General features: G+C 47.5%; 10 protein-coding genes across 10 annotated transcripts; 6 read left to right on the top strand and 4 right to left on the bottom strand.

Moving 5' to 3' along the window:
* Positions 1-45: 45 nt before the first annotated feature.
* On the top strand, positions 46-375 carry SAMD00019534_072580 (hypothetical protein; the record flags this gene model as incomplete). Its single annotated transcript, XM_012897665.1, has 2 exons — positions 46-215; positions 312-375. 2 exons carry the CDS (start codon positions 46-48, stop codon positions 373-375), a joined length of 234 nt encoding a protein of 77 aa, XP_012753119.1.
* A 225-nt stretch (positions 376-600) lies between these two features.
* Positions 601-1,173, bottom strand: SAMD00019534_072570 (hypothetical protein; the record flags this gene model as incomplete). Its single annotated transcript, XM_012897664.1, has 1 exon — positions 601-1,173. One exon carries the CDS (start codon positions 1,171-1,173, stop codon positions 601-603), a length of 573 nt encoding a protein of 190 aa, XP_012753118.1.
* A 1,752-nt stretch (positions 1,174-2,925) lies between these two features.
* Positions 2,926-7,616, bottom strand: SAMD00019534_072560 (hypothetical protein; the record flags this gene model as incomplete). Its single annotated transcript, XM_012897663.1, has 3 exons — positions 2,926-6,713; positions 6,787-7,062; positions 7,136-7,616. The coding sequence occupies 3 exons, from the start codon at positions 7,614-7,616 to the stop codon at positions 2,926-2,928; spliced, it is 4,545 nt and encodes a 1,514-aa protein (XP_012753117.1).
* Positions 7,617-9,727: 2,111 nt separating this feature from the next.
* On the top strand, positions 9,728-10,636 carry SAMD00019534_072550 (hypothetical protein; the record flags this gene model as incomplete). Its single annotated transcript, XM_012897662.1, has 1 exon — positions 9,728-10,636. A coding segment is annotated over one exon (909 nt), but the record flags the coding sequence as incomplete, so codon positions are not given.
* Positions 10,637-10,931: 295 nt separating this feature from the next.
* Positions 10,932-12,486, top strand: SAMD00019534_072540 (hypothetical protein; the record flags this gene model as incomplete). Its single annotated transcript, XM_012897661.1, has 4 exons — positions 10,932-11,060; positions 11,128-11,332; positions 11,417-11,487; positions 11,572-12,486. 4 exons carry the CDS (start codon positions 10,932-10,934, stop codon positions 12,484-12,486), a joined length of 1,320 nt encoding a protein of 439 aa, XP_012753115.1.
* Positions 12,487-13,286: 800 nt separating this feature from the next.
* SAMD00019534_072530 (hypothetical protein) lies at positions 13,287-16,573 on the top strand (the record flags this gene model as incomplete). Its single annotated transcript, XM_012897660.1, has 2 exons — positions 13,287-14,040; positions 14,112-16,573. The coding sequence occupies 2 exons, from the start codon at positions 13,287-13,289 to the stop codon at positions 16,571-16,573; spliced, it is 3,216 nt and encodes a 1,071-aa protein (XP_012753114.1).
* Positions 16,574-17,510: 937 nt separating this feature from the next.
* Positions 17,511-19,981, top strand: SAMD00019534_072510 (hypothetical protein; the record flags this gene model as incomplete). Its single annotated transcript, XM_012897659.1, has 3 exons — positions 17,511-17,576; positions 17,687-18,619; positions 19,844-19,981. The coding sequence occupies 3 exons, from the start codon at positions 17,511-17,513 to the stop codon at positions 19,979-19,981; spliced, it is 1,137 nt and encodes a 378-aa protein (XP_012753113.1).
* SAMD00019534_072520 (hypothetical protein) lies at positions 18,379-19,977 on the bottom strand (the record flags this gene model as incomplete). The annotated part of the gene is made up of 1 exon (XM_012897658.1): positions 18,379-19,977. A coding segment is annotated over one exon (1,599 nt), but the record flags the coding sequence as incomplete, so codon positions are not given.
* Positions 19,982-20,737: 756 nt separating the features above from the next.
* SAMD00019534_072500 (hypothetical protein) lies at positions 20,738-22,300 on the bottom strand (the record flags this gene model as incomplete). The annotated part of the gene is made up of 1 exon (XM_012897657.1): positions 20,738-22,300. One exon carries the CDS (start codon positions 22,298-22,300, stop codon positions 20,738-20,740), a length of 1,563 nt encoding a protein of 520 aa, XP_012753111.1.
* A 442-nt stretch (positions 22,301-22,742) lies between these two features.
* SAMD00019534_072490 (hypothetical protein) lies at positions 22,743-23,705 on the top strand (the record flags this gene model as incomplete). The annotated part of the gene is made up of 2 exons (XM_012897656.1): positions 22,743-23,458; positions 23,522-23,705. 2 exons carry the CDS (start codon positions 22,743-22,745, stop codon positions 23,703-23,705), a joined length of 900 nt encoding a protein of 299 aa, XP_012753110.1.
* Between the last annotated feature and the right edge of the window lie 88 nt (positions 23,706-23,793).

Raw genomic sequence — 23,793 nt, 5'->3', positions numbered from 1 at the left:
TCTTTTTCTCTCGGCCATCATTAATGACTCCAAATCGCCCTCAGCATGTCGACAGCTGGTTTCTCAAACTCTTCCAATAGCATATCATCAGTGACCTCAGACAAGTCAATGACTGCAGCCTCCAGTAGGGCATTAATGGCGGATGAGCCATTGTGCCCTAATACAATTGGTCTGGTTGTACTTCCACTTCTACTACTACAGTTACAGTTGGTAGGGTAGGTTTGCTCGATGGAAGATACAACACGACTAACAGGTTGACTCGCAGATCGATTAGTGAATCAACTACTAGTCACTGACTGACTGACAGACAGGTTGGCTAGCGGATCGATTAGTGTATCCACTGCTGCTGCTGCTGCTGCTGCTGCTGGGTACTGAATAACTGATTGGTTTGCTCGATGATCCACCGCTGTGATCATTACCAAGCGAGTGTGCTGGTGCTTCCACAATTGTCACTGCTACTGCTGCTGTTGATTGTTACACCGTGCCACTTCTTTAACTCCTTCATCATTCCACATTTGTTATCAAGTGATGTGATCTTGTCAAATGCGTGGCTACCAAAGACATAGGGAATGATGTCAACATTGCCATTGAAACGAGCAGTTAAGCGATGCAGAGGGAACATCGTCCCAAACTCTTGCGAGGGGAGCCTGTCCATGACATCTTCTTGAATGTTGTCGCCCATGCATATCTCAAGCTCGTTAAGTGAATGACAGCCAATCTTGTAAGGAGCACTGCGAGCATTGGATGGCAGAGCCTGCAGGCAACGAGTGAGCCAGCATCTTTGACCATCATTTGAAATCTCTCATGCAGAAGGACATAGCCGACGGGGTCGTCCGAGCGGAGGATCTGATTGGCATCGGTGGCGCTGTTCCTCCAGTCCAGACCAATTATCTTCAGGTGCGTGAGGGAGGTCGGCAGCAGAGAGAACGGTGATAGGTGACGATCATCAAGCAGGTAGTTAATGAGGCTTTGCAAGCCGTCATTGCCTCGGAGCACCAGACCTGTGTTCATGCATCTTACCTGATTGAATGCTCGCTTGTTGATACCGAGAGACAGTGCCCATCTAAAGTCGGGCCAACCTACTAATGATGTCGATCTATGTGCGGCCGTCGAGTGATTCCACGCCTCCTTGAGTATTTGGGAGATGATCTCTACATGTAACTTTATCTCCATACCTGCTTTGTGATCCTCTCCTACCCAATGATGATAAAAACGAAATGGCCTTTCTAGACCTCTGGATACTTGAATGATTAATATTATTTCTTTATTGGAAGGTATTACTTAGTAATCCTTTAATGATGATGAAACTATGATAGTATCATAGGTGATGAGTAAGTCAAAGTCATTGGTGACTCTTAAAGAAGGAGCAATGGGAAAAGGCAAAGCAGGGCAAGGACCACTGATGGTGCTAACTTGAATGAAGCACTGAGTCCAGTGGTGGTCGAAAGGGTGGTGGTCGAGGTGGTAGAGGTAGTTGGACTATCAGTAGTAGTTGTGGTAGTTGTGGTGGTAGTTGGGTTGGCTGTAGTCGATGTCGTGGTGGATGTAGTTGGGTTGGCAGAAGTTGTCGAGGTGGATGTAGTTGGGTTAGCAGAAGTGGTCGAGGTGGTAGTTGGGTTGGCAGATGTGGTCGAGGTGGTGGTTGGGTCGACGCCAGTGGTGGAGGTAGTAGTAGTTGGATCGACGCCAGTGGTGGAAGTAGAGGTAGTTGGGTCGACACCGGTAGTGGAGGTAGTCGAGGTAGTGCCACAAGTAGGGTTGACGATGATGTCTGGCTTGGTGTAGGCAACAAAGGTTGGATCAAACTCGAGGGTTTTGGTGAATGATGGCACCTCAATGACGTATCTCGAGATGGTGGTACCGTCGACTACTGGAGCCTGGTCCTGGAACACGCGAACTTGGGACAACTGACCGTTGGTAAAGGCACGATCAGAGAAGCGAGCCAACATCAATCCGGCTGGGGAGTCGATGATGAAGGTGGCGGGCATGTTGACGTTGCTCAAAGTGGTGATTGAGGTGGAGGCAGTTGAGCAGTTGTAGGCAAAGGTGGCTGGTGCTTGGGACAAGTAGACGATTCTCAAAGTGTTCTGAGCAGAGGCAAAGGTCCATCCAGAGACGCTGACAGTGTGCTTGACGGCACCCTTTGGAACTGGGATAACCTCACCGGCGAATGGAACGTTGGTGTCGGCGTGGAAGTAGTCGGTACGGATGGTGACGTTGACACCGCTGATGGTGGCGGTGTAGGTGCTTGGGGAGGACTCTGTCCATTGGGCGCCAATGACGGTGACAGTCGAGTGGACCTGGCTGGCATCAGTGTCGTACTCCTCAATGTAGGCAATCTGGGAGCTAAAGGTGACCAAGACTGGGCTAGCGATTGGGAATGAAACTTGGGATGGGGCAACAGCTGGGTCGGAGTTGGTGTTGACGGGGACCTCACACTGAGCGCCAGAGGAACCAGTTGGGCAGACACAGTATCCGTCCTGGCAGGTACCAGAACCACATTGTCCAGCACAGTTGTATCTGTTGTAGAGGAACACGTTGGCGGTGCTAGAGATCTGGCCGTTGGCAACGACGACAGCGAGGGCGGACTGGAAGCCAGAGGCGACAGTGGTGCTGCTGGCAGCCAAGTCACAGGTGATCATGGTGGTTCCAGTGACAGCTGGGCCGTCACAGGCGAGTGAGTCGATAGTGACGGTGACTGGGCCAACAAAGTGCGATCCAGTAATGGTGACAACACCACCGGCGGTTGTGACTGAAGTGGCGGCGGTGACAATGGCGGGGAGTGAGGTGTAGAGTGAGGAGGCGGTGACTGACTGGCCGTCGATGGTCACAGCGAGGTTGCCGTTGTAGACGACGGATGAGCCGATGGTGCAGGTGAGGGTGGTGCCGGTCAGATCCTTGGTCTGGCAGTTGGTGCCGCCAATGTCAACAGAGGCGACGGTGGAGGTACCGTTTCTCCCATTGACCGTTGAGGTATGATCCAGTGATGACAACATCTCCGCCGTCAGCGTAGGTGGCAACGAAGCTAGTGATAATGGGGGTGATGATGAAAGAGTGGCTGGCAGTCTGGCCGCCGACAGTGATGGTGATATCACCGCTTCTGTAGAAGGTTGGCAGGGTGAAGGTGGCGTAGATCTCGCCAACATCAGTGGTGGTCATGCCGGTTGGAGCGTTGAGAGTGTCCTTGGAGGAACCAAAGTTGGTACCGACAACAGAGATGGAGTTACCCGACTGGAAGATGTTGGAGATGGTTGGTGGCAAGTAGGCAAAGGTGTTGATACTGGATGAGAGGCCATTGACTGTGATGGTGACAGTAAGGGCTGAGCCAACGCCGGCTGGGGCGACGACTTGCTTTGAGGTTGTCTCAGTGTCGGCGGTGACCTGGCATGGCTGGCCGTTGATGACGACGGTGAGGGTGGTTTGGGCATTGGCAGCGTCATATGAGTTCAAGAAGCTTCCACTAAGAACGATGGCAGAACCAGCGGTTGTGGATGGGGAGGCCGAGGCAAGGATGGGGTACAAGTTGACAGGGGATGCGGTCTTGACTGGAGCGCCATCAATAAAGATGGTAACATAGTCGTTAAGAGCACCAGCTGGAGCGTCAAAGATGATCGAGGCGCCGGAGAAGGATGGGCTGGCAATGAGGGATGATCCAAAGAGGACGGTTGTGTTGACGCCCTGAGCGAACAAGTTGTCACCGGTGATGTTGATCTTGTTGTTGGCATCAACCTCGGCTGTGCTAATGACTGGGAGACCGTAGACAAAGGACTTGGTGACAGTCTTACCATCGATGGTCAGGCTCAGAGTGTGAGTGCCACTGCCGGATGGGAGGGTACATGACAGATGTGACAGAGTGTCATCAGCCTCCTTGAAGAGACCATTGCAGGAGGTTGATGGCAGGAGGGAAGCCGACCACGAGGTGGCAGTGTTGTTCTGACGCATGTTGTTGAGGTAGTATCCAGAGATGGTGATCTTTCCTCCAGTGATTGGTGCCGATGTGACGTCGGTGATCACAGGGGTGATGGCATAGTCAAAGTTGTTGGATGGCAGGGTGTCGACGACAACTGAGAATGGTCCGTTCCTGGCAGCCAATGGGATGTTGAGGCTGAGCACTGAGTCGACAATCGATGATGGGGTGGCGGTGAGGCCATCACCAAAGTTGACGACGGCGGTGACTGCAGCGGATCCAAAGTTGGCACCAGTGAACGTGGCGACTTGGTCGGTTTGATCGATGTTGTTGATGAGTGGGGGTTGGTAGGTAAAGGCATGAGAGTCAGATGCGGTGTTGTCAATGCTCACGACGGCGGTGTGGGTGGGACCAGTTCCAGCTGGGGCATTGCAGACCAGGGCGCTTCCGTCAGTACCTGGGAAGGTTGGGAGATCGCAGCTCAGGCTGTTGTCAACAGAAACGACGACGTTGGTGGCGGCACCAGAGTAGGTGACCTTCTGGAGGAAGGTACCTGTGATGGTGATGGAGCTTCCCTGGGTGGCGGGACTTCCGACTGAAGCAATGATTGGTCTGAGGGCGAGGTACTGAAGGGCAGTCTGGGTGCCGACGGTCACGGTAACCTTGTCACTTCTTGATGTAGTTGGGATGGGGACAACGAAGGAGGTGTACTGGGCGACGAACTTTGATACGGGGATGTTGTTGACGCCAGAGAATGAGATACCGATGGTGCTAGTGGACTGACCAAAGTTGGCTCCGGTGATGGTGATCTCTGGTAGAGAGTGGCTCTGGACAATGTCGATGATTGAGGGAGCGAGGTAGCTGTAGCCCATTGGGTTGCTCGAGGGTTGGGTGCCGATGGTAACCGTGACTGGGATGTTTATACCAATGCCTGGTGGGGCGGTACAGGTAACTTGGGTATAGTCAGTGGTGACGGAAGCACCGGTGCAAGGTGTGTTGGTACCGAGAGTAACGGTGACAGTGAGCTGGTTGGACTGGTAGTCATACTTGTTCATGTACTTTCCAGTGATGACCAAGGGGCCGCCATCGGTGGGCACTGGAGTGGTGGAAATGGGGGCTGGGGCGATGGCCAAGTTGACGGTGCCCGTCGATGGCTGACCACCTACTGTAACAGAGAGTGGACCGTTGCGGAGAGTGTCTGGGATGGTGGCGGTGATTGTGTTATCAGAGACTGAAGTGGGGTTGAAGGAGATGCCACCGACAAGGATCGAGACGCCAGAGGTGCTGGTTCCAAAGTTGGTACCGGTGATGACAAGGGTGGTCAAGGACTGGGTGTAGCTGACTACGGTTGGGGCTGGGGCGACAAGGCTTGCGCTAACAGAGGTCTTTCCATCAATGGTAACCTCGATAGTGTGTGAGCCGGTAAGTGCTGGGGCAGTACATGTGAGCTTGAGGCCGTTGGTGGGGTTTGCTGGAGTGGTACATGGGGTGACTCCATCAATAACAACACTGACGGTAGCTGCGGCGTTGCTAGCACGGGTGACACTGAGGAATTTACCGCTCAAGGTGATGAGGGATGAGGCGCCAGTCTTGAGGCCAGCTGTAGAGTCGACGATTGGCTTGTAATTGTATTGGAAGGCGTTGGTGGGGGTGCCAGAGATGGTCAGGGTAACTGGACCATTCCTGGTGGTGCCGTCAGATGAACCAGAGTAAATCTGTGGGTCGGCATTGGTGGTGAACGATGGGGAGGTTAAGGTTGGGGTACAGACAACGGCTGCCATGGTCAAACCAAGGGTAGTACCATAGACATTGATGGTGGTACCGACCTGGTCGACGTTGGTAATGACTGGGGCTTGGTAAGCGTAGGTGTAGGTGCCTGACTGACCACCGACGGTGACAGTAACCGTCTGGGAACCAAAGCCTCCTGGGAGTGTGCATGCGAGGGCGGTGTGCTTGGTTTGCATGGTGCAGCTGACAGTCTTGGTGGTGGCTCCGAGAGTGATAGTGACGACAACTCCGACAATTGTTGGACCAAAGTTGTTACCGTTGATGACGACCTGGGCATCAATGGAGGTGATTCTTGGGTTGATGGATGTGATTGTTGGCTTGTTGTATGAGACGGTGATGGTGTTGGCGAATGTCTTTGACTCGATGGAGACACCAACGAGGTAACCGGTGCCGGTACCCTCTGGGATGTTGAGGGTAAGTGTGTTCTGGGCGGCCAGCTTGATGTTGGGGAAGGAGTAGGTGGTACCACGGAAGGTGAAGGAACGGCTCGAGAACTTGAATCCAGCGGTAGTACCGACGGTGTAGGTGATTGCACCACCGGCGGTGTCAACCAAAGCGGTGGTTGCGGCTGGGGCAGTTGGTTGGTAACCTCCATAGAAGGCAAACTCATTGACTGTAGAGGTCTGTCCGAGCAGGTTGTAGAGCTTTCCAGTACCAGTCTCCTGACCAAATAGGATGTACCAGGTACTGGTGGAGAAACCGGAGGCTCCATTGCAATAGATTACACTTGGGAGACAGTTTGTGAAAGATGAGAAACCAACAACATTGTTAAGGGGACCACCCAAATCTTTGATGGGGATGGATGAAGTTCCAGAACAGTCCAGACCCTCACACAACTTGTTGCTTCCCAGGTTGTAGGTCTTGACAATAGTGTCAGACTGTAAACTATTGACTACGGTACCTTGGTAAGGGGTATTGTAATCAAGAACTGGGGCTCCTGAGATCATGGCTCTGACATCACCATAAACTCCTTGACAATCAACACAGGCACGGATGACGGTCATTGTGTTAAAGTCGTCTGAATGATATGAAGGTGTAATTAGTAACTACAGACTCATCTCTCTCTCCAACCTATAATGATGGTTACTTACAGAATGGGATGTTGTTCCTGTGAGTGTATACGAAGTTGTTGGCATCGTAGGTAATGTAGATTGGCAACAAAGACTGGGTGTTTCCGTTGATGGCAACACTAGCACCGAGGTTGCAAATAACAGTGGTGTAGTCCTCAATGATGGCAGGAGACACACACAAGCCACCACCGGCATTGATGGAGAGACCAGTGGTGTTCACACCAAAGTTGCCTCCGGTAATAGTAATCGGGCTACCAGCAGCGAAGGCTCTAGCATAAAGAGTTTGAATGTATGGCACTATATAGTAGTACAAATGAGTTAGAGATTGTTTTGTTTGACATGACAGATGATGGGCTGATGGTTGACTTACGCTGGAAGTGGACGTATTGGTTGGTGAATGGTCCACGAGTAGTGCCATCATCAAGCTTGAGACTGAACCTCTTGTAGCCTGGCTGGAGATCAATGGTAATGGTATCGGTGCCTCTGGTGATAATGTTGGGGGTGTAGGTGATGGTACCGTCGCTCACAGTGATCACAATGTTGGCCATGTTCCAAGATGCGCCAGCCTCATTCTTGACTATGTTCTTGACTATGACTTGACCACCTGCGGTTGTGGGTGGTGGTAGGTATGGCTCGGCAAGGCCACCCCACTCAACCAGGTAGTACTGGCCAGTGGTCCAAGGCTGGTTCTGTTGGAACAACTTGCCACCTGAGAAGGTAAAGGCAAGATAGGTGTTACCAGGGGTGCCGGTGGGGAAGTTGGTTGCCCATTGGCAAATGGTGAAACAACGACCGATCGAGTGTTGGTAGATTGGTTGAGTATTCTCGATACCGGAGGTGTAGGAGTACATATCGCCAGTTCTCTGACCAGAGACATAGAAGTAGTAGGAACCACTAATAATTGAAGTGATGTCGGTCTGAGTCTGGAGGAAAGCTAGCTCCTCTGGTGAGTCGATGACGGCCAAATATCTGATTATTGTTTGGTTTGGATAGGGTGACAGGTTGTCAGATTAATTGTTATGACTATGTGATGTTGGTGTTGCCACACTTCACCCCTCGCGAGAGTGTGTCTACACAGAGATGATGAAGGGTGATGACAGGACGTCAACAATAAATTAAGTTAAATAATTGATACATACGGCTTTAATCCTCCGGGGGCAGCGGCAATGTTCGAAATTGCTGTCAACGCGTTAGCGTACGAGGAGGCAGCAGTTCCTGAGAGGGAGACCCATTGGTAGTAATGGTTGTTGGTTGGGTTTTTAACTCGATTCTGAGCCTGTGTCGAACCTACGACACAGAGCACCAAAAAAAGTCCAACAATTAACTTATTATAATTATTAATCATTGTTGGAAATGTATAGTGTTGTTATAATTGATTATATGTTGTACAAATAATTTAACAAGATGTGGAAATGATTACTTGGACAGGATGATCATTGACAATGTACCAATCGCCATCCATCACTGCCACATGCTGTCCCAATCTTGGTCGACGACGTGTGGTCCACAAGAGAGATCACTCTCTTTAGAACCGCGCCAATCGATTCCCTTGTGCTTCCCTCTGTGCACTGCACCCTCAACCTCATTTGCTGGATTGGATATTTTCAAGTGTGTCGCAACGACACATACATACTCATGTTATTGCTGACGCTGGTCATTGCCATCGCCCAAGCAATCGGACACCACCAGTTCCCCATCGACAGGAGGAAGTATGTTTTGGGGTACCCTCGCACGAGTACCGCCACACCATTATTCTCTCTCCAATGGAAGGTAGCTGTTTGGATCGGGGATAACATCCGTATGGTCTGGTGACTTCGATGGTCAATCAGATGAACATGTTGATATTTGAGGGGGTTGTTGTATGTTTGGTACCAAACAACCTTTGTAAACATGTACATGTAGCGCCAAGGTCTTCTCTTGATAACAACCAATGCCCACAGACCCCCAAATACAACTTCATGAATGATCCGAGTGGTGGATATTAATCTGTACACGGACGGTTGAGCATGGTCGAGGCCTCTATTATCTTCGGTGGTTTTGATTGATTTGTTTAAGAGAATTAGGTCCCAAGCCATGTTGAAGGGGCACTTTCTTGAATGTTGTAGTATCAATTGGAACATAATTGATACGAACGACTCTGTTCTATGGCCCAATAATTCATGAGTTTTGATTAAAATATCGCCCCTTTGGTGCCCTTTGATGCCAAACTAATGTCATGCATTTCAGCCGTTGTTGATCCAGATCGGATTCCGATCGTGGGGTCTTTGACATTCATGTTTCGAAATGGCATCCAAAATTAGGTGTCATGCATGTAAATTGACATCCATTAGCTTGTCGTACCTACTTTCTCTTGCGGATGGCAGATCAATCTGTCAAACATGATGGATCATTAGTTTCCCATGACCCATCACAACTAAACATCCTTCAATCGATGGGGAGTTGAGAAGTGTGTCAGACCTAAACAACACAAACAATCTAGAGTTGGTAGTCGGCGACCCAACAGTCACTCCCACTTTGAGGGTAACCCTAGTAAGTAACTTACTTGTCAAACCTGTGTCAAACAGCGGGAACGATGGTCCAGTGAATGTCTCTTAATGTCTACAATAACTTCAATTATCTTGTAATAGTACTTGTATACAAGTAATAATAAATAGTTGTACTTGGTGAATTAATGAATGATGATGAATGAATGAAAGAATGAATTATGGAGTGAAGTGTGACAAGTTGTTGGGATTACCACCCAACGCACAAACAGATCACAACCATGATCAAATATAGAAATATGTGGAAGATGGAGTCACTTCAGAACTATATCATTAATGATATTATAAGTAATCTTGTTTCAATAGATATACTTTGTCTGGCACTGTCTTGTAAGAAGTACTACTCTTTGATCGTTCAACATTGGATACCATCTCAATCACAATCACATCATTATCATATACCTTTCATTTATACATATTCCATCTCTACAAGTACAACAAATGTAACTCCGATCATTATGACTTTGGATGATGAGTTCAACTCATCTTTGTCTATTGGTAGTCTACAGTCCACCCTTCAACAACTGACCTTTGGTGCTCAGTTCAACCAGGTGTTGACTAATGGAGTTCTACCTGAATCATTGATCAAGATCACATTTGGTCGAGACTATAATCAATCAATAATAACTGGTATTTTACCAAACGGACTTCAATCACTTACCTTTGGTAACAGCTTTAATCGTTCAATTGCCATCGGATCATTGCCAGAGTCCATTACAGAGTTGACCTTTGGAACATCGTTCAATCAACCGATCAAGCCAGGGTCATTGCCTCCAAGGTTAATCACACTTACATTTGGGTCACATTTCAATGTAATGATTACAGCCGGTACATTGCCAGATAGCCTTACCGCGTTGGCCGTTGGAAACAGTTTCCAACAGACGCTACGACAAGATCAATGGCCTGCATCACTCACACAGATAACCTATGACTACTCACAAAGGATGATGTATGAAGTGATGATGTATATCGTTCAATCATACCAGACACCAATCATCAAGAATCGAATTGATCTGAAACGACAGCTACAGTCTGTACAATCAAACGCAACCATCAAGATCAGACGTCTGCAGAATCTAACTATGCACATTATACATGCCAAAGACTTGAGAGTGTATATCAACTCATTACTTTGCTATTGTCCTTGTGTAGAGACCTATCATCTCACATTGTTACCAACACAGATAGCATCATTATATCTTGGATCTGTTACATATCACATTCGTTGCTTTGATGAATGTATTGCCATTGTATTCACAGAGAGAACAAGACCAACCTCATCTTCATCTGCTGTTAAACCTATCACCTATTCTTTCTTCAAGATAAAGATAACATGATGTTATACAAATATTATATTATATTGACGTGTCATTGACAATGTTTGACAAGTCAATGAGTCATTGTTGTATCTTTGCATCATTCCATATTTTCTCCTTCACTTCAAAGATGAAATTAAACTTTTCGAGAACTTCATCATTCCAAGTTTGTTGATTGGTACTCCAGCCCATCTCATCTTCATTCATTCATTCATCTATCATTCAAGTTATAACATATATAAATACTACAACTACTATTACTACTATATTCATATAATAATATATAATTAATTACATTCACAACATCATGTCTGAACCAATGTCTGATTCAAATTATGCAGAGATCACTATTGCATTGAACAATGAACAGTTCATCCCTGTACCAGTCGATCTCAATGGTACAGTGGAGCAACTTCAAAAGGTGATCGAGTTTGAAGTATGTGTATTCAATCAATTAATCAATCAATGAATGAATATTACATTAACAAGTAACTACTAAATAGACAAACATATTGGTAAAGGATCAAATACTTATTCATGAAGGAAAGGAGATGGTTGGATCAAAGAAGATCGCAGAGTATAATGTAAAGAATGGTGACCTGTTGTTCATGACAAAGAGACCTCCACCACAGCAACAACAAGTTCAAAGACAGCCACAACAACAACAACAACAACAGAGACCAAGACAGCAACAAGCAGCAGCTCCAAGTATGTTTCCACTTCCGAACACATCTAGCACTCATTAATGACATACTTACTAACTCTCAATATCTAATCAACATGATAATGTAGAATGGGGAAATGCCAGAGAATTCATTAATCACTTTAAGAATAATCCAGAAGAGTTGGATGCTATCTTCAATGTATGTATCAGTGACACGGAGCGTTCGTGTGTGAGAGAGAGATAGAGATAGAGGTATTAACTCAATCAATCAATAATTGATTAGCAAAATCAACAACTGGCCAACGCCATTTTGGAGGAGGATGAACCAACGATCAAAAGTTTCTTGGAGCAGATGGAGAAACAAAGAAAGATGGTGGAGGCCGCCAACGACCCATTCAATGAGGAGGGCCAAAAGTTGATCTACGAAGCGATTCAACAACAAAACATTGAGCATAACATGGAGCATGCCATCGAGTACACCCCAGAAGCCTTTGCCCGTGTCATTATGCTCTATATCGACTGCTCCATCAACGAGCATCCAATCAAGGCCTTTGTAGACACTGGCGCACAACAATCAATTATGACTCTAAAGTGTGCCGAGCGATGTGGATTGTCCAGACTGATCGACAGGAGGTTCCATGGCATTGCCAAGGGTGTCGGAACGGCCAAGATCGTCGGCAGAGTGCACGCTGCCAAACTGAGGCTGGGCAAGTCACACATCACCATTTCGCTGTCCATTCTTGACAGCCCAGGCCAGGACACAGAGTTCATCTTTGGCCTCGACCAGCTCAAGCGACACACAGCAATGGTCAATCTGAAGAACAATGTTCTGGAGATTGGCGATGAGCACGTACCATTCCTTGCCGAGAAGGATCTCACCGAGATCCTCAACAAGGAGGACCCTCTACCAGAGAACTACGTTCCACCCCCTGCTGGAGCGGCTGCCAATCCACCAACGACGACAACAACAACCTCTCCAACTCAGACAAATGCAGCGCCAGCACCAGTCGCAAGCAACAAACCAGCTGCAACTGTTGTTGCACAACCCAAACCCGCTGCCCAGTCCACTGGACACTCTGAGGAGAAGATCAACGCATTGATGTCACTCGGTGCCACCAAGGTGCAAGCGGAGAACCTACTCAATCGATGTGGTGGAGATGTCGAACGTGCTGGTGCTCTATTCTTCAGTACAATGTAATTAATTACCAAACTCCAAATAATAATAACAGCAACAAATAATAATCGTAGTGTAGATCGATCAACTGAACTGACTTGGAGTGTTGAGCTGGACTTGTAAACTGATCCCGCCATTTTCATTCCTTGCCCGTACCAAGGTCTCGTTTTTGACAGGTGTGGTGCAAAGCACCAGTTTGATCAGGGTCATGGGGCATGACTACCTTCATATCCACCTATTTATCTAATCTGCCAATTATGATTGCGAAGCGAATTTTGATGGGTTAACGACACACGGGGCAATGTTAGATCCCTGGAGGAAATCAGATCGGTCATTACCCAACACAACAAAAACAATATCTTTGGTTTGCTACAGAGTCTGAGGACTACCTTTCCTTCCCCTTTGGAAACAAGATCAATTTTGATTGAGTGCGTGAGTGATTTGTGTGGACTTGGGTTTGACCAACTTGACTTGTCAGCAAGCACCATCACCAGGTGGTGACAAATCGGAGGTCGAGTTAGTTAGTTGTAGTTTAACAAATATTATATTATACAGATACTTTGTATATTTTTTACTTACATATTATAACAACTGATCTGATAGACAGAAGCCAGTCAAGCCCAAGTCGACGACACTCACAACACAACAACAAGCGAATTGATTCCAAGAAAATCAGTTCTGTCGTCCATTCACCACATCAACGAGATACAGCCCAACCACTATCACTCTGTCCTTTAGCATAAAGCATATCAATCATTCCACCAATCAATCAACCAGCCATCCAGTAATATATATATATATATATATATTAAATTATGATTTCAATGGAACCTGCTGATTTGGAACTTTCTGTTGCTCAGTCTAAATCCACAGACTCACAACAACAACAACAACAACAACAACAACAGAAACATGACCTCAGTATACTGCCCACTTCATCAATGCCAGAGGAGCAGATCATTGAGGAGTACAATAGACATGTGATTCAACTCCAACAATTGGAGCAAGAGAGACTGACCTTATCACAACAACTTGTTAAACGAGGTCACCAACAACAACAACAACTACAGTCGCAACAGTCGCAACAGTCGCAACAGTCACAACAGTCGCAACAGTCGCAGCAATCACAACAATCACAACAGTCACAACAACAAAGAACAAAGAAGCCACGAAGAGTCGAAACAAGTGAACAAACCAGTCGTCCAATGACACCGGTTTCATCCTCCCCATTGATATCACCTACAATGTCACCAAACATGCGTCCTCAAGTGGCCTCTATGCCAACCCAACAAGCAGGGTACCATCCCTATCGCAAACAGTCACCTCCCTTCAATGGCCAGTCATCACAATCATCACAATCACCACAATCCTCACAATCACAATCTCAACATACGCCTCCCTCTCAACCTGCTTCTACAGCGTTGGCACCTGCCTCTCAACTACAACAGCTTCAACAACAACAACAACAACATCAACAATGGCAGGCTCAAAGACGACAGTCATTGTCACAGGGCTCAGTCCAGTCAACAACACCCCCTGCCAGCCAACAAGATCAAAGGACACCGTTCAGAACAAATGGTAAGCATGAAGAGTAATTAACGGAGGGTGTTCAATCCCTATCCAATGAATGCTAACAATATCATTGCCAGCCACCACCCATGAAGTGTTGGACGATCTGCTGATAATGGTTGACGAGCGAGAATACTCAGACTATGTACTTGAACGAGACTTGGAGTTTGATGACGAGGCCAGTTCCAACAGCAATGAGGGCGTGCTGCTGTTTTACCGCAAGGTGCTGTCCATTCTCATTGGCCATCAGACCAAGCCCGTGTTGCTCAGCCAACAATCGGACTTCTTCAACATGTTCTTCTTTCTGATGGACAAGAACTATATGCCACTGCTCGACGACAATGGCGAGCTGCTGCGTCACTCCAAGATGCCCCAGATCAGGGCCGGCATGCCCATGCCCCCTCTGGGGCCCTTCAGGAACTTTAGACTGGGATACAAGACGACGGACACGTCATCGCACATCTATCGCATTCCATTGTTCAACGTGCACATCAACAAGATCGTCCAGAATGCGCACCGACTATCGTTGACCAATAGCAAGAATGACAGCATGCACAACTCCAAAGAGGACATGATCAAGGTTGTGTACAAGAGCAAGTGGTACTGGCACTTCCTCAAGGATAGCATCGCCAATATGCAATGCTATTGTGAAGCGGGCTCATCCACCACGAGGAGCGTCAGTCCGCCAACCATGAACACTGTGTCGCCAACAGCTGTACCATCAGCACTCATTCAACAGCAACTGTTCAATCTATCACAGCCACAGCAGCCACTGCAATCTCAACATCAAGTCGCACCTGGTTCACCAATTAGCAAGCCTCTCTTCAACACTCCACAGCAGCAGCAACAGCAACAGCAGCAGCAACAGCAACAACAGCAGCAGCAGTCAACAACAACTGCAACTGCAACACCGAATATACGTGTCAGCACCAATGAGTTGCATGGACAGACTCAAGGTTCAATACGAGCGGCAGTCAATTCAAAGTCATACGAGTATGTCAATGAGATGGTGGATACATTCAAGGACATCCTGGATCAATGTCTACTTGCACAACAGCAGGTGTTCAATCATCACTTCACAGTTATGAAGCAAGAATTCCAGTCCATTGTCAACTTCTTCAACAACAATCTGGAGACCATTCAGCAACAACTCACTGAGAGCATGCAGTCATCACAACAACAACAACAGCAGCCACAACAGCAACAACAACAACAACAACCACAACAACAATTACAACAACAGTTACATCAACAACAACAAAATCAACAGCAACATCAACATCAATATTTACAACAACAACAAATCCTATTCTTACAACAACAACAGCAACAGAATACCCGTCCTACATCTGTTGATAACTTTTTCCAACAACAACAACAGCAGCAGCAGCCTCCAACTCAACAGAGGCAGCAGACTCAATCCCAACTCTCCCAACAGCATATAGTTGCAACACAGCACAATTCACTTATGCTTGCCACTCCTGGAAGACCAAAGAAGTCCAAATCCACTGCCGACACCTCCTCATCCACCTCCTCCACTGCCATTTCCTCCACTTCCTCCACCTCCTCCTCCACCACCATTTCCTCTCAAGAGAAGCGATCCAAACAGAGTGCACCAAAGAAAGGAACAACTGGAACATCCTTACCAAAGAGAGGAATGCCATACTCTCCACCACCAACACAACCACTACCACCACCTCCGCCTGCGCTCAGCAGCGTATCTCCACGAATAAGCTCATCACTCGAGGATGATCCGGAACTTATTGAAGTAATTGGATCGACCAATGCGCCATCATCAATCAATCTAAGCTCCATTAGTAGCTCTCAAACCACCCAACCATCACAGTCATCACAGCCCACGTCACAGTCACCTCTTCCAACACAGACATCATCCTCACAGCTGTCATCGTCAGCATCATCACAATCAACTGTACATAACCAAACACCAACGCCAACAACCACTACAACAACATCAGAAGCAACAACACTCAGAGGCCAGGCTGATGAATCATTGTCCTCCTCCATGGAGGACCTTGACATGCCAATGCCAATGAACGACACAAACACCAGCAATGACATGACCGAGAACTACTACTCGGATGATGAGATGATCGATGTTGATGGCGGAGATGTAGAAGGCGATGTAAATGCTTATGGCAATGAGAATGGTGATGGCGAGGACGACGGAGAAGGCGAAGGCGAAGGAGAAGGAGAAGGAGAAGGCGAAGGCGATGGAACAGTGGGAGAAGATGGTACACCAAACGGATTGAGTGACAAAGAGCGACTGAGAAAGAGGATATACAACTTCAAGGATACACTGTTGAGCACGTTGAGCGAGAAACAGTTTGCCAAGCGACGCGAGAAATACTTCCTCTACGTGGCCGAGTTCAACCAGACGTATGGCAACACAATTCCACCGACACGACTGATAACAATTGCCGATGACTTCCCAATGACCACCGATCAAGTCAAGGTCTACATGGAGAGTAACAACCTTTCATCCAAGAAGCGCAATTCACGAAAGAAGAAGATGCATGATTAAATGAACTTGTGAATCATTCACATTCTTGCGTCAATCAATGTGTGTTTGGTCTTTATTCATTCATCCATCTTCACACTTTGTTTGACATATATAGATTTATATACATAGAGATAATATAACAATGAAGTCATCTCAACATCAATCTGGCAATGATAAAGATGAAGATGATATAAGGGCATCAACTGAATCACTTGAACAACAGTTAGAACACATGGACGAGCGTTTTAAAGATAATGACAATGATGAGGATGTTGATGAAAGTGATGGTGATAGTGATGATGATGATGAGAATGATCAACTAAAGCAATCATTAAAGAGATTCACAGATAAGGTACATGATGATAGGAAGAAGTTTCTAAAATCAGTGGATAAGAACAAGTCATCGTCAACTCCAGTGCTCGCATACATAGCTGGTTTACTATTATTCATAGTCACACTCTACATTGGTTATCAGATTCAGATCATTGGAGCAGAATACAGAGCGAATCATCCATCATAGTTTCTACTCCTTGGTCCATGTACATAACATATATAAATATATAAATATATAAATGATCACAAGTTATATATCTCAATCATCAATCAATCAAAGATATTTGTGGCCAGTTGGATGGATCTACTACGCCCCTCAATGGTGCAGGCCAGGCCGAATAGTTACCTGAAAGGTTGGTAAACAATGACCACTCATTCTGGGTATCAATGGTGAGTGATTTGATTGAAAAGGAAGGACCCGTTTTTCAATTAAAAAAAGTGATCACTTTTTGCTGGTCATCTTTTTTTTTCTTGTCCTCACACGAAAGGACCTCTTGTCGTTGCGCTTAGATGGTGTTGTGCCCGCCTTCTTTGACAATGACCTCTGATGCAGTGAGTTGAAAGCATCGTGCTCTACATCCCAGTGATCATTAACCATCACCAACTTGTACAGATAACAATCAGAATGACTTCAATTGTCAGCAATCTCTTGGCTTCCGACAAGGAGACACTAATCCTCAGATCCTGGAAGGTATGGTATCATCCCACCCCCACACCCCACACTCAATCAATCATTCAATCAATCAATCAATCAATCAATCAATCATACACACACTTACACAATAATCATTGACGACACAGCCCACAGTACCTGTGGTCGCTACAGTAACATTCATACACGGTATTGGAGAACACTCTGGTCGTTATGAGCATGTGTTTTCAAAGTTTGCCGAGAATGGAATCTTGGTCAATGCTTTCGATCAGCGTGGCCATGGAAAGAGTGGCGGCACGCGTGGACATTCACCATCGCTCGAGCAATCACTCAAGGACATCACTTTGATCGCCTCCAACGCCGATCCCGCCCTGCCACACTTCATCTACGGACACAGCTTTGGTGGCTGTCTGGCACTGCACTACACACTCAAGAACCAGGAGCGCGCGCCCGCTGGCTGCGTCGTCACGTCACCCCTTATCAAGCCCGCCTTCAAGGTGTCGGGCTTCAAGCTGTTCCTGGGCAACCTGCTCGGCAAGGTGGCTGCTACCTCCACCATCGACAGCAACCTCAACGCTTCGCACATCTCCAAGGACGCCGAGGTCGTCGCCACCTACAAGAAGGACGTGCTGGTGCACTCCAAGATCTCGCTCGGTCTTGGCCGCTGGATGCTCAGCAAGGCCGAGAGCCTGCTGGACGAGGCGCCCAAGTACACCTCGCCCGTGCTGTTGATCCACGGAAACGACGACAAGATCACCTGTCCAAAGGCATCACAGCAATTCTTTGATCGCATTGCCTCCACTGACAAGACACTCAAGCTCTGGGAGGACATGTATCACGAGGTGCACAACGAGAAGGACCAGGACTTGGTCATCCAATTCATCATCGACTGGATCATATTGCGTGTTGCCGGTCCAGTGAACAACCAGGTCATCGTCGTCCCTACTGTCACTGTCGAGACTGGCGCAGAGCCAGCAGCCGCCACATCAACCACTACCACCTCTGTCGTCGTCTCTGTCGAGGAGACCAAGCCAGCCGAGGCTTCAGAGGTTGTCGTCGTTGTTCCAGTTGTTTCTGTTGAGGTGACTCCAACCCCAACCCCAACTCCAGCCCCAGTTGTTGTTGTTGAGGCTGTTGTTGTTCCAGTTGTTGCTGTTGAGACTCCAGCACCAGTTGTTGAGGAGTCCGTCGCTGCACCAGTTGAGACTCCAGCCCCAGCACCAGTTGTTGAGGAACCAGTCGTTGCCCCAGTTGAGACTCCAGCACCAGTCGAGGTCCCAGTTGCTGAAGAGATCCCAGCACCTGTGGTCGTCGCCGAGACCCCAGCACCAGTTGTCGAGGAGCCAGTCGCTGCTCCAGTTGTTGAGGAAGTCCCAGCACCAGTTGTTGAAGAGCCAGTCGCTTCCCCAGTTGTTGAGGAAGTCCCAGCACCAGTTGTCGAGGAGCCAGTCGCTGCTCCAGTTGTTGAGGAAGTCCCAGCACCAGTTGTTGAAGAGCCAGTCGCTTCCCCAGTTGTTGAGGAAGTCCCAGCACCAGTTGTYGAGGAGCCAGTCGCTGCTCCAGTCGTTGCTGAGGAGCCAGTTGCAGCCCCAGTCGTTGTCGAGGAGGTCCCAACCCCAGTTGTCGCTGAGGAGGTCCCAGCCCGAGTCGTAGCTGAGGAGCCAGTTGCTGCCCCAGTCGTAGCTGAGGAGCCAGTCTCTACTCCAGTTGTTGAGGAGCCAGTTGCTGCACCAGTCGTCGAGGAGATCCCAGCACCAGTTGTTGAGGAGCCAGTTGCTGCACCAGTGGTTGTCGAGGAGGTCCCAGCCCCAGTTGTTGTTGAGGAGACCCCAGCTCCAGTTGTTGAGGAGGTCCCAGCTCCAGTCGTTGTCGAGGAGACCCCAGCTCCAGTTGTTGAGGAGGTCCCAGCTCCAGTCGTTGTCGAGGAGGTACCAGCACCAGTTGTTGAGGAGTCAGTCGCTGCACCAGTCGTTGTAGAGGAGGTCCCAGCCCCAGTTGTTGAGGAGCCAGTTGCTGCCCCAGTCGTAGCTGAGGAGCCAATCGCTGCACCAGTTGTCGAGGTCACAGCACCAGTTGTTGCAGAGGAGACTCCAGCACCAGTTGAGGAGGTCCCAGTTGTTGAGGAGCCAGTCGCTGCCCCAGTTGAGGAGGTCCCAGTTGTTGCTGAGGAGACTCCAGTACCTGTTGTTGAGGAGACTCCAGTTGTTGTTGAGGAGACAAAGCCAACTGAGGAGCCAGTTGCTCCAGTAGAAGAGAAAAAGACAGTCGACGAGGCTGACAGCCAATCAACCACCACAACCACCGAGACCACCACAAAGGCCCCCGCCGCTGCCACCGAGCAGAAGGAAGAGAAGGCACCAGCCGCTGCCGCCCCAGCCAAGCAAGAGCAACAGCAACAGCAACCAAAGAAGAAGAACAACAAGAAGGGCAAGAAGAAGAACTAAGAGTTTGATTCTTTAGTTGTCTTGGAATTAATAAATAAGTGTTCGATAATATACCTTTGGAGATTTCATGGATTGATTGATTGGAATGATTCCAAATTTGAGAGTGACCAAGTGATCTTTTTGATCACAAGCTGATATGAGAGAAGTGATGAGTTGATTGATCACCATCACCACTCACTTGGAAATAATGGTCTGTTGACCACACATCAACTCACCTCCCATACACTTCGGGAAATAATACTGGACTGTCTTGACACTCTTTCCCGAGTCTCCAAGTGAGGAAAGCCTGAAGTGGATCGTACATACATCTCAGAACACCTGATGTTAAATTCTCGTGGTGCCAATCACAGTCCAGCATCAGAAGTTCACCTTGGAGAACCTAGAGAGATACGACTACTTCTGTCATTGGATCAGCCAAGTCGATCTTGATTATGTACAATATATTGATCCTTCAATTTGTTGATGTTGATGCTGAAGTTGTTGTTGAGAAATATGGCTGAGGATATGATATGATCACTTAAAGAAGATGGTTATTGTCTGCCAGTCGACAGTAGGTCACTCGGGTCCTTTTCATCTTGGACAATCTCTCGAAGAGGGTTTCTTCCGCACACCCCATTGGTTCTCGCAGCCGGTGTTGCACATCGCTGACGGAATGAAGGACAAAGCCAGGGATGTTTGGCGTGTATGGCTTCCGAGTTGAACGCTTACAGAAGTATGTCAGTGTGCGCAGTGTTGTGTTGCTATCCAGATAGCGAATCACCTCTCTAAGGTTCTTGCGAATTCCATAGAATGGGTGCAACAACTCGAGATCTCTCGACTCTTTGACTCGAGTATTGTTGTGAGGAAATGAATTCCGTTGTCGTAGCTGTTGTCACCATTTGGCTCAGAAGGGTGATAGTTGAGCGACACCTTGGTCAGTGATGTCCACTTGCCAAAGCAACTACTCCGCGAGAGAGTTTTGGGATTGAGCTCATTGTGTCTGAAGTGAGGGAATCGGAACTCGAGTGTTGTGATTGGACTGTTGACGCAACAATCGAGCACCTGGTCGATCAAATATGGAAGCTGCTCGCCGTCGTAATCGTCTTCCCCATATTCGTCTTCCCCATATTCGTCTTCCCCGTACATGCATTGGAGTGTGAGAGAGTTGAGCGACATTGGGAGAGCATGCCCCGATGCCCACGCTTTATCAACCATAGGCAAAGACAGATGCTCCAGATTGACTAGCTTACTGATTTCTGTTTGCAACTCCACTGACATCTTATGGGCAATCTCTAGTCGCTTCAGCCTGGCATTGTTATTCTGTAGGTACTGAACAAGCCACCGGTCTACTACGGGAATTGCTATGAAATAGTTGTCGGCGGCGACCAGTGAGAGAGAGTCAATGTTTGTCAGGTGCGACACATTGCTGAGGCAATCCAATGTTTCAGTTTCATTATCCAAATTGTATGGAATGTAGAGCAGAGTGAGTGAGCGGATGTTGTGCACACACATATACGTATCCATTGCAGTGGAGCACCTGAATAGGTTGGAGAGACGGCCCAATCCTTCTCCGCTGACAATTTGAACTCCAAGGCTGTTCAGGTTCGAGCAGTCATTTCGTTGCAGGAAGTTGGTGAGCCAAGTGTAGGCGCGATGGATGCCCCGAAACTCTTGGAGGGTAGTTGGCCATCCAATGATCTCGAGACATTCGAGATGTTGGTACTTGCGCAATGCCTTGATGGTGGCCTTGATGTTGCCCACCACCGATCTCTTGTCCTTCACCCATTCTGGCTCAAAGGTAACCTTTCTGACCGGGGCATCAACAAGTGTCTCTACGATTGCCATTGCCACAACATCGATGCTGTACTCAACAGATTGTCTAAGTTTGATGTGGATGGACTCTGCCGAAGTTGCATGCACTTGACACAATTCTCTGACTGTTTGTTCGACCTGTAAATCAAAGTTTGTTTGTAGTTGCTGCTGTGGTTGTTGCTGTTGTTGCTGTTGCTGTTGTTGCTGTGGCTGCTGTGGTTGTTGCGGTTGATGTTGGAGGGTGTGCATTGCAAGCTCGACTATTGTGTCAGTGGAGATATGCGAGAGTTGCTTCCACATGCAATATGGAGAGGTGAGGTGAGCAATCCACTGTTTGCGTCCGGTAAAGTGATCCCACGATGATGAGAGCGATGATAAATGGTTGAACGTGTGACGACAGATCAATGCCAGTGATAGCTTGAAAGATCTATCGAGGGAGGGATCATCACTAAACCATATTGTGCGGACTATCCCGTTGACAATCAGTTTGGGAAGTGTCAGCTGTCCAACAGAGCCGTAGGAGTCCATATGTATATGTGTGCGTGTGTACGTTGGACGGAACAATAATAAATGTGAGACCCTGAGCTGTTTGTTTGTTTTATTATTATTAAACAGCAAGCATCAGCATGGTGTACCATGCTGAACTTGCTGTGAAAATCAAGCGTGAACATCTCGTCAAGGTCTTCACGTCATCCTCGTCGATGACTTCATATCCTCATCTTGGTCGTCTTGTTCGTGAGTATACAATTAATAATACCGGATATATTGCTGGTTATCTATATCTTCTTGTTATGTTGGTCGAAACCACCAACATCCAATTCACAACCAATATTGATTGATCTAGTTATTCATTCAAATATTGATCTGGATTATTCAGAGAAAATGATTCCTCACATTCTTTCGCTTTCATCTCCCAAACTCACATTCACAACAAATAATCAATCAAAGAGATAGATAACGAATGATGATGATGACGACGACAAAGTTTGCCAAGCTGTCGACAGCATTCACAGAGTACTTTGGAAGGAATGCTATTGAACGTCTTCAATCAGATGTAAAGACACCGGCGATACTCATTGCCGGTCATCAGTTGACGGGAAAGTCCACAATGGCCAAACGTCTAGCAACAATATACAATGGCGGTCAATTCTATTCGGTGGGCTCGATGTTCCGCGAGCTGGCCTCATCACTCAACATGTCCGTCGCCAAACAATCACGTCTACTACTCGATCTACAACTGCACGAGCAGGGCAAGTGGGACGGCTCCTACGACATCAAGCAGAACCCACTATATGGTCGTCGCGTCGACATTGAGCTAGACTACCGCACATGTCAGATAGTTCAAGGAATAGACAAACAACAACCGCGCAATATGTACTCAGTGATCGAGGGCAGACAACCGGCATTGATTGGCAACTTCATTCAGAATATATATGATCGCGAGAACTTGTTGAAGATCTACGTCAAGTGTAATGTTCGCGACAAGTCTATTAGATTCTTGGAGAGAGAGGTTGGAAAGGAGTGTGCGGCCATCGCTGAGCAACAATTACCATTGGACTTGGATCTTGATGACATGGCTGCAGTTGTCGGACATCTCTCATCACTGCCACTTCCCAACATTGACAAAGTTGTAGAACAATTCATTGAGAATCAACATAGAGATCAAGATGATCGCAATAGATATATGTATGTTATCATGATATCATTGAGTCAATTGATTGATACTAATGCACATTAATCAAACAACAGGGAGTTGTACGGCTTGGACTATGAAGCGAGTCAGTTCTATGACTTTATTGTGGATACTTCGAATGAGACTGCTGCGAACAATCTGAGAAAGGTTACAGACTTTATAGACTCGTTGGATAGGGACAATACTGTACCTACATCATTAAAGAATATCAAGCCATTGCTTGGATCACCTCGTCTGTGACATTCCTCATAGCCGATCAGTTGCCCTAAATAGGTCCAAACTAAGACCTAAGGGCCCCCCCTTCATTTCGACAAATCATTCATTCGCT

The sequence above is a fragment of the Acytostelium subglobosum genome (assembly GCF_000787575.1).
Source record: "Acytostelium subglobosum LB1 DNA, scaffold: scaffold14, whole genome shotgun sequence".
Lineage (NCBI taxonomy): Eukaryota > Evosea > Eumycetozoa > Acytosteliales > Acytosteliaceae > Acytostelium > Acytostelium subglobosum.
This window is presented reverse-complemented; position numbering and strand designations above follow the sequence as displayed.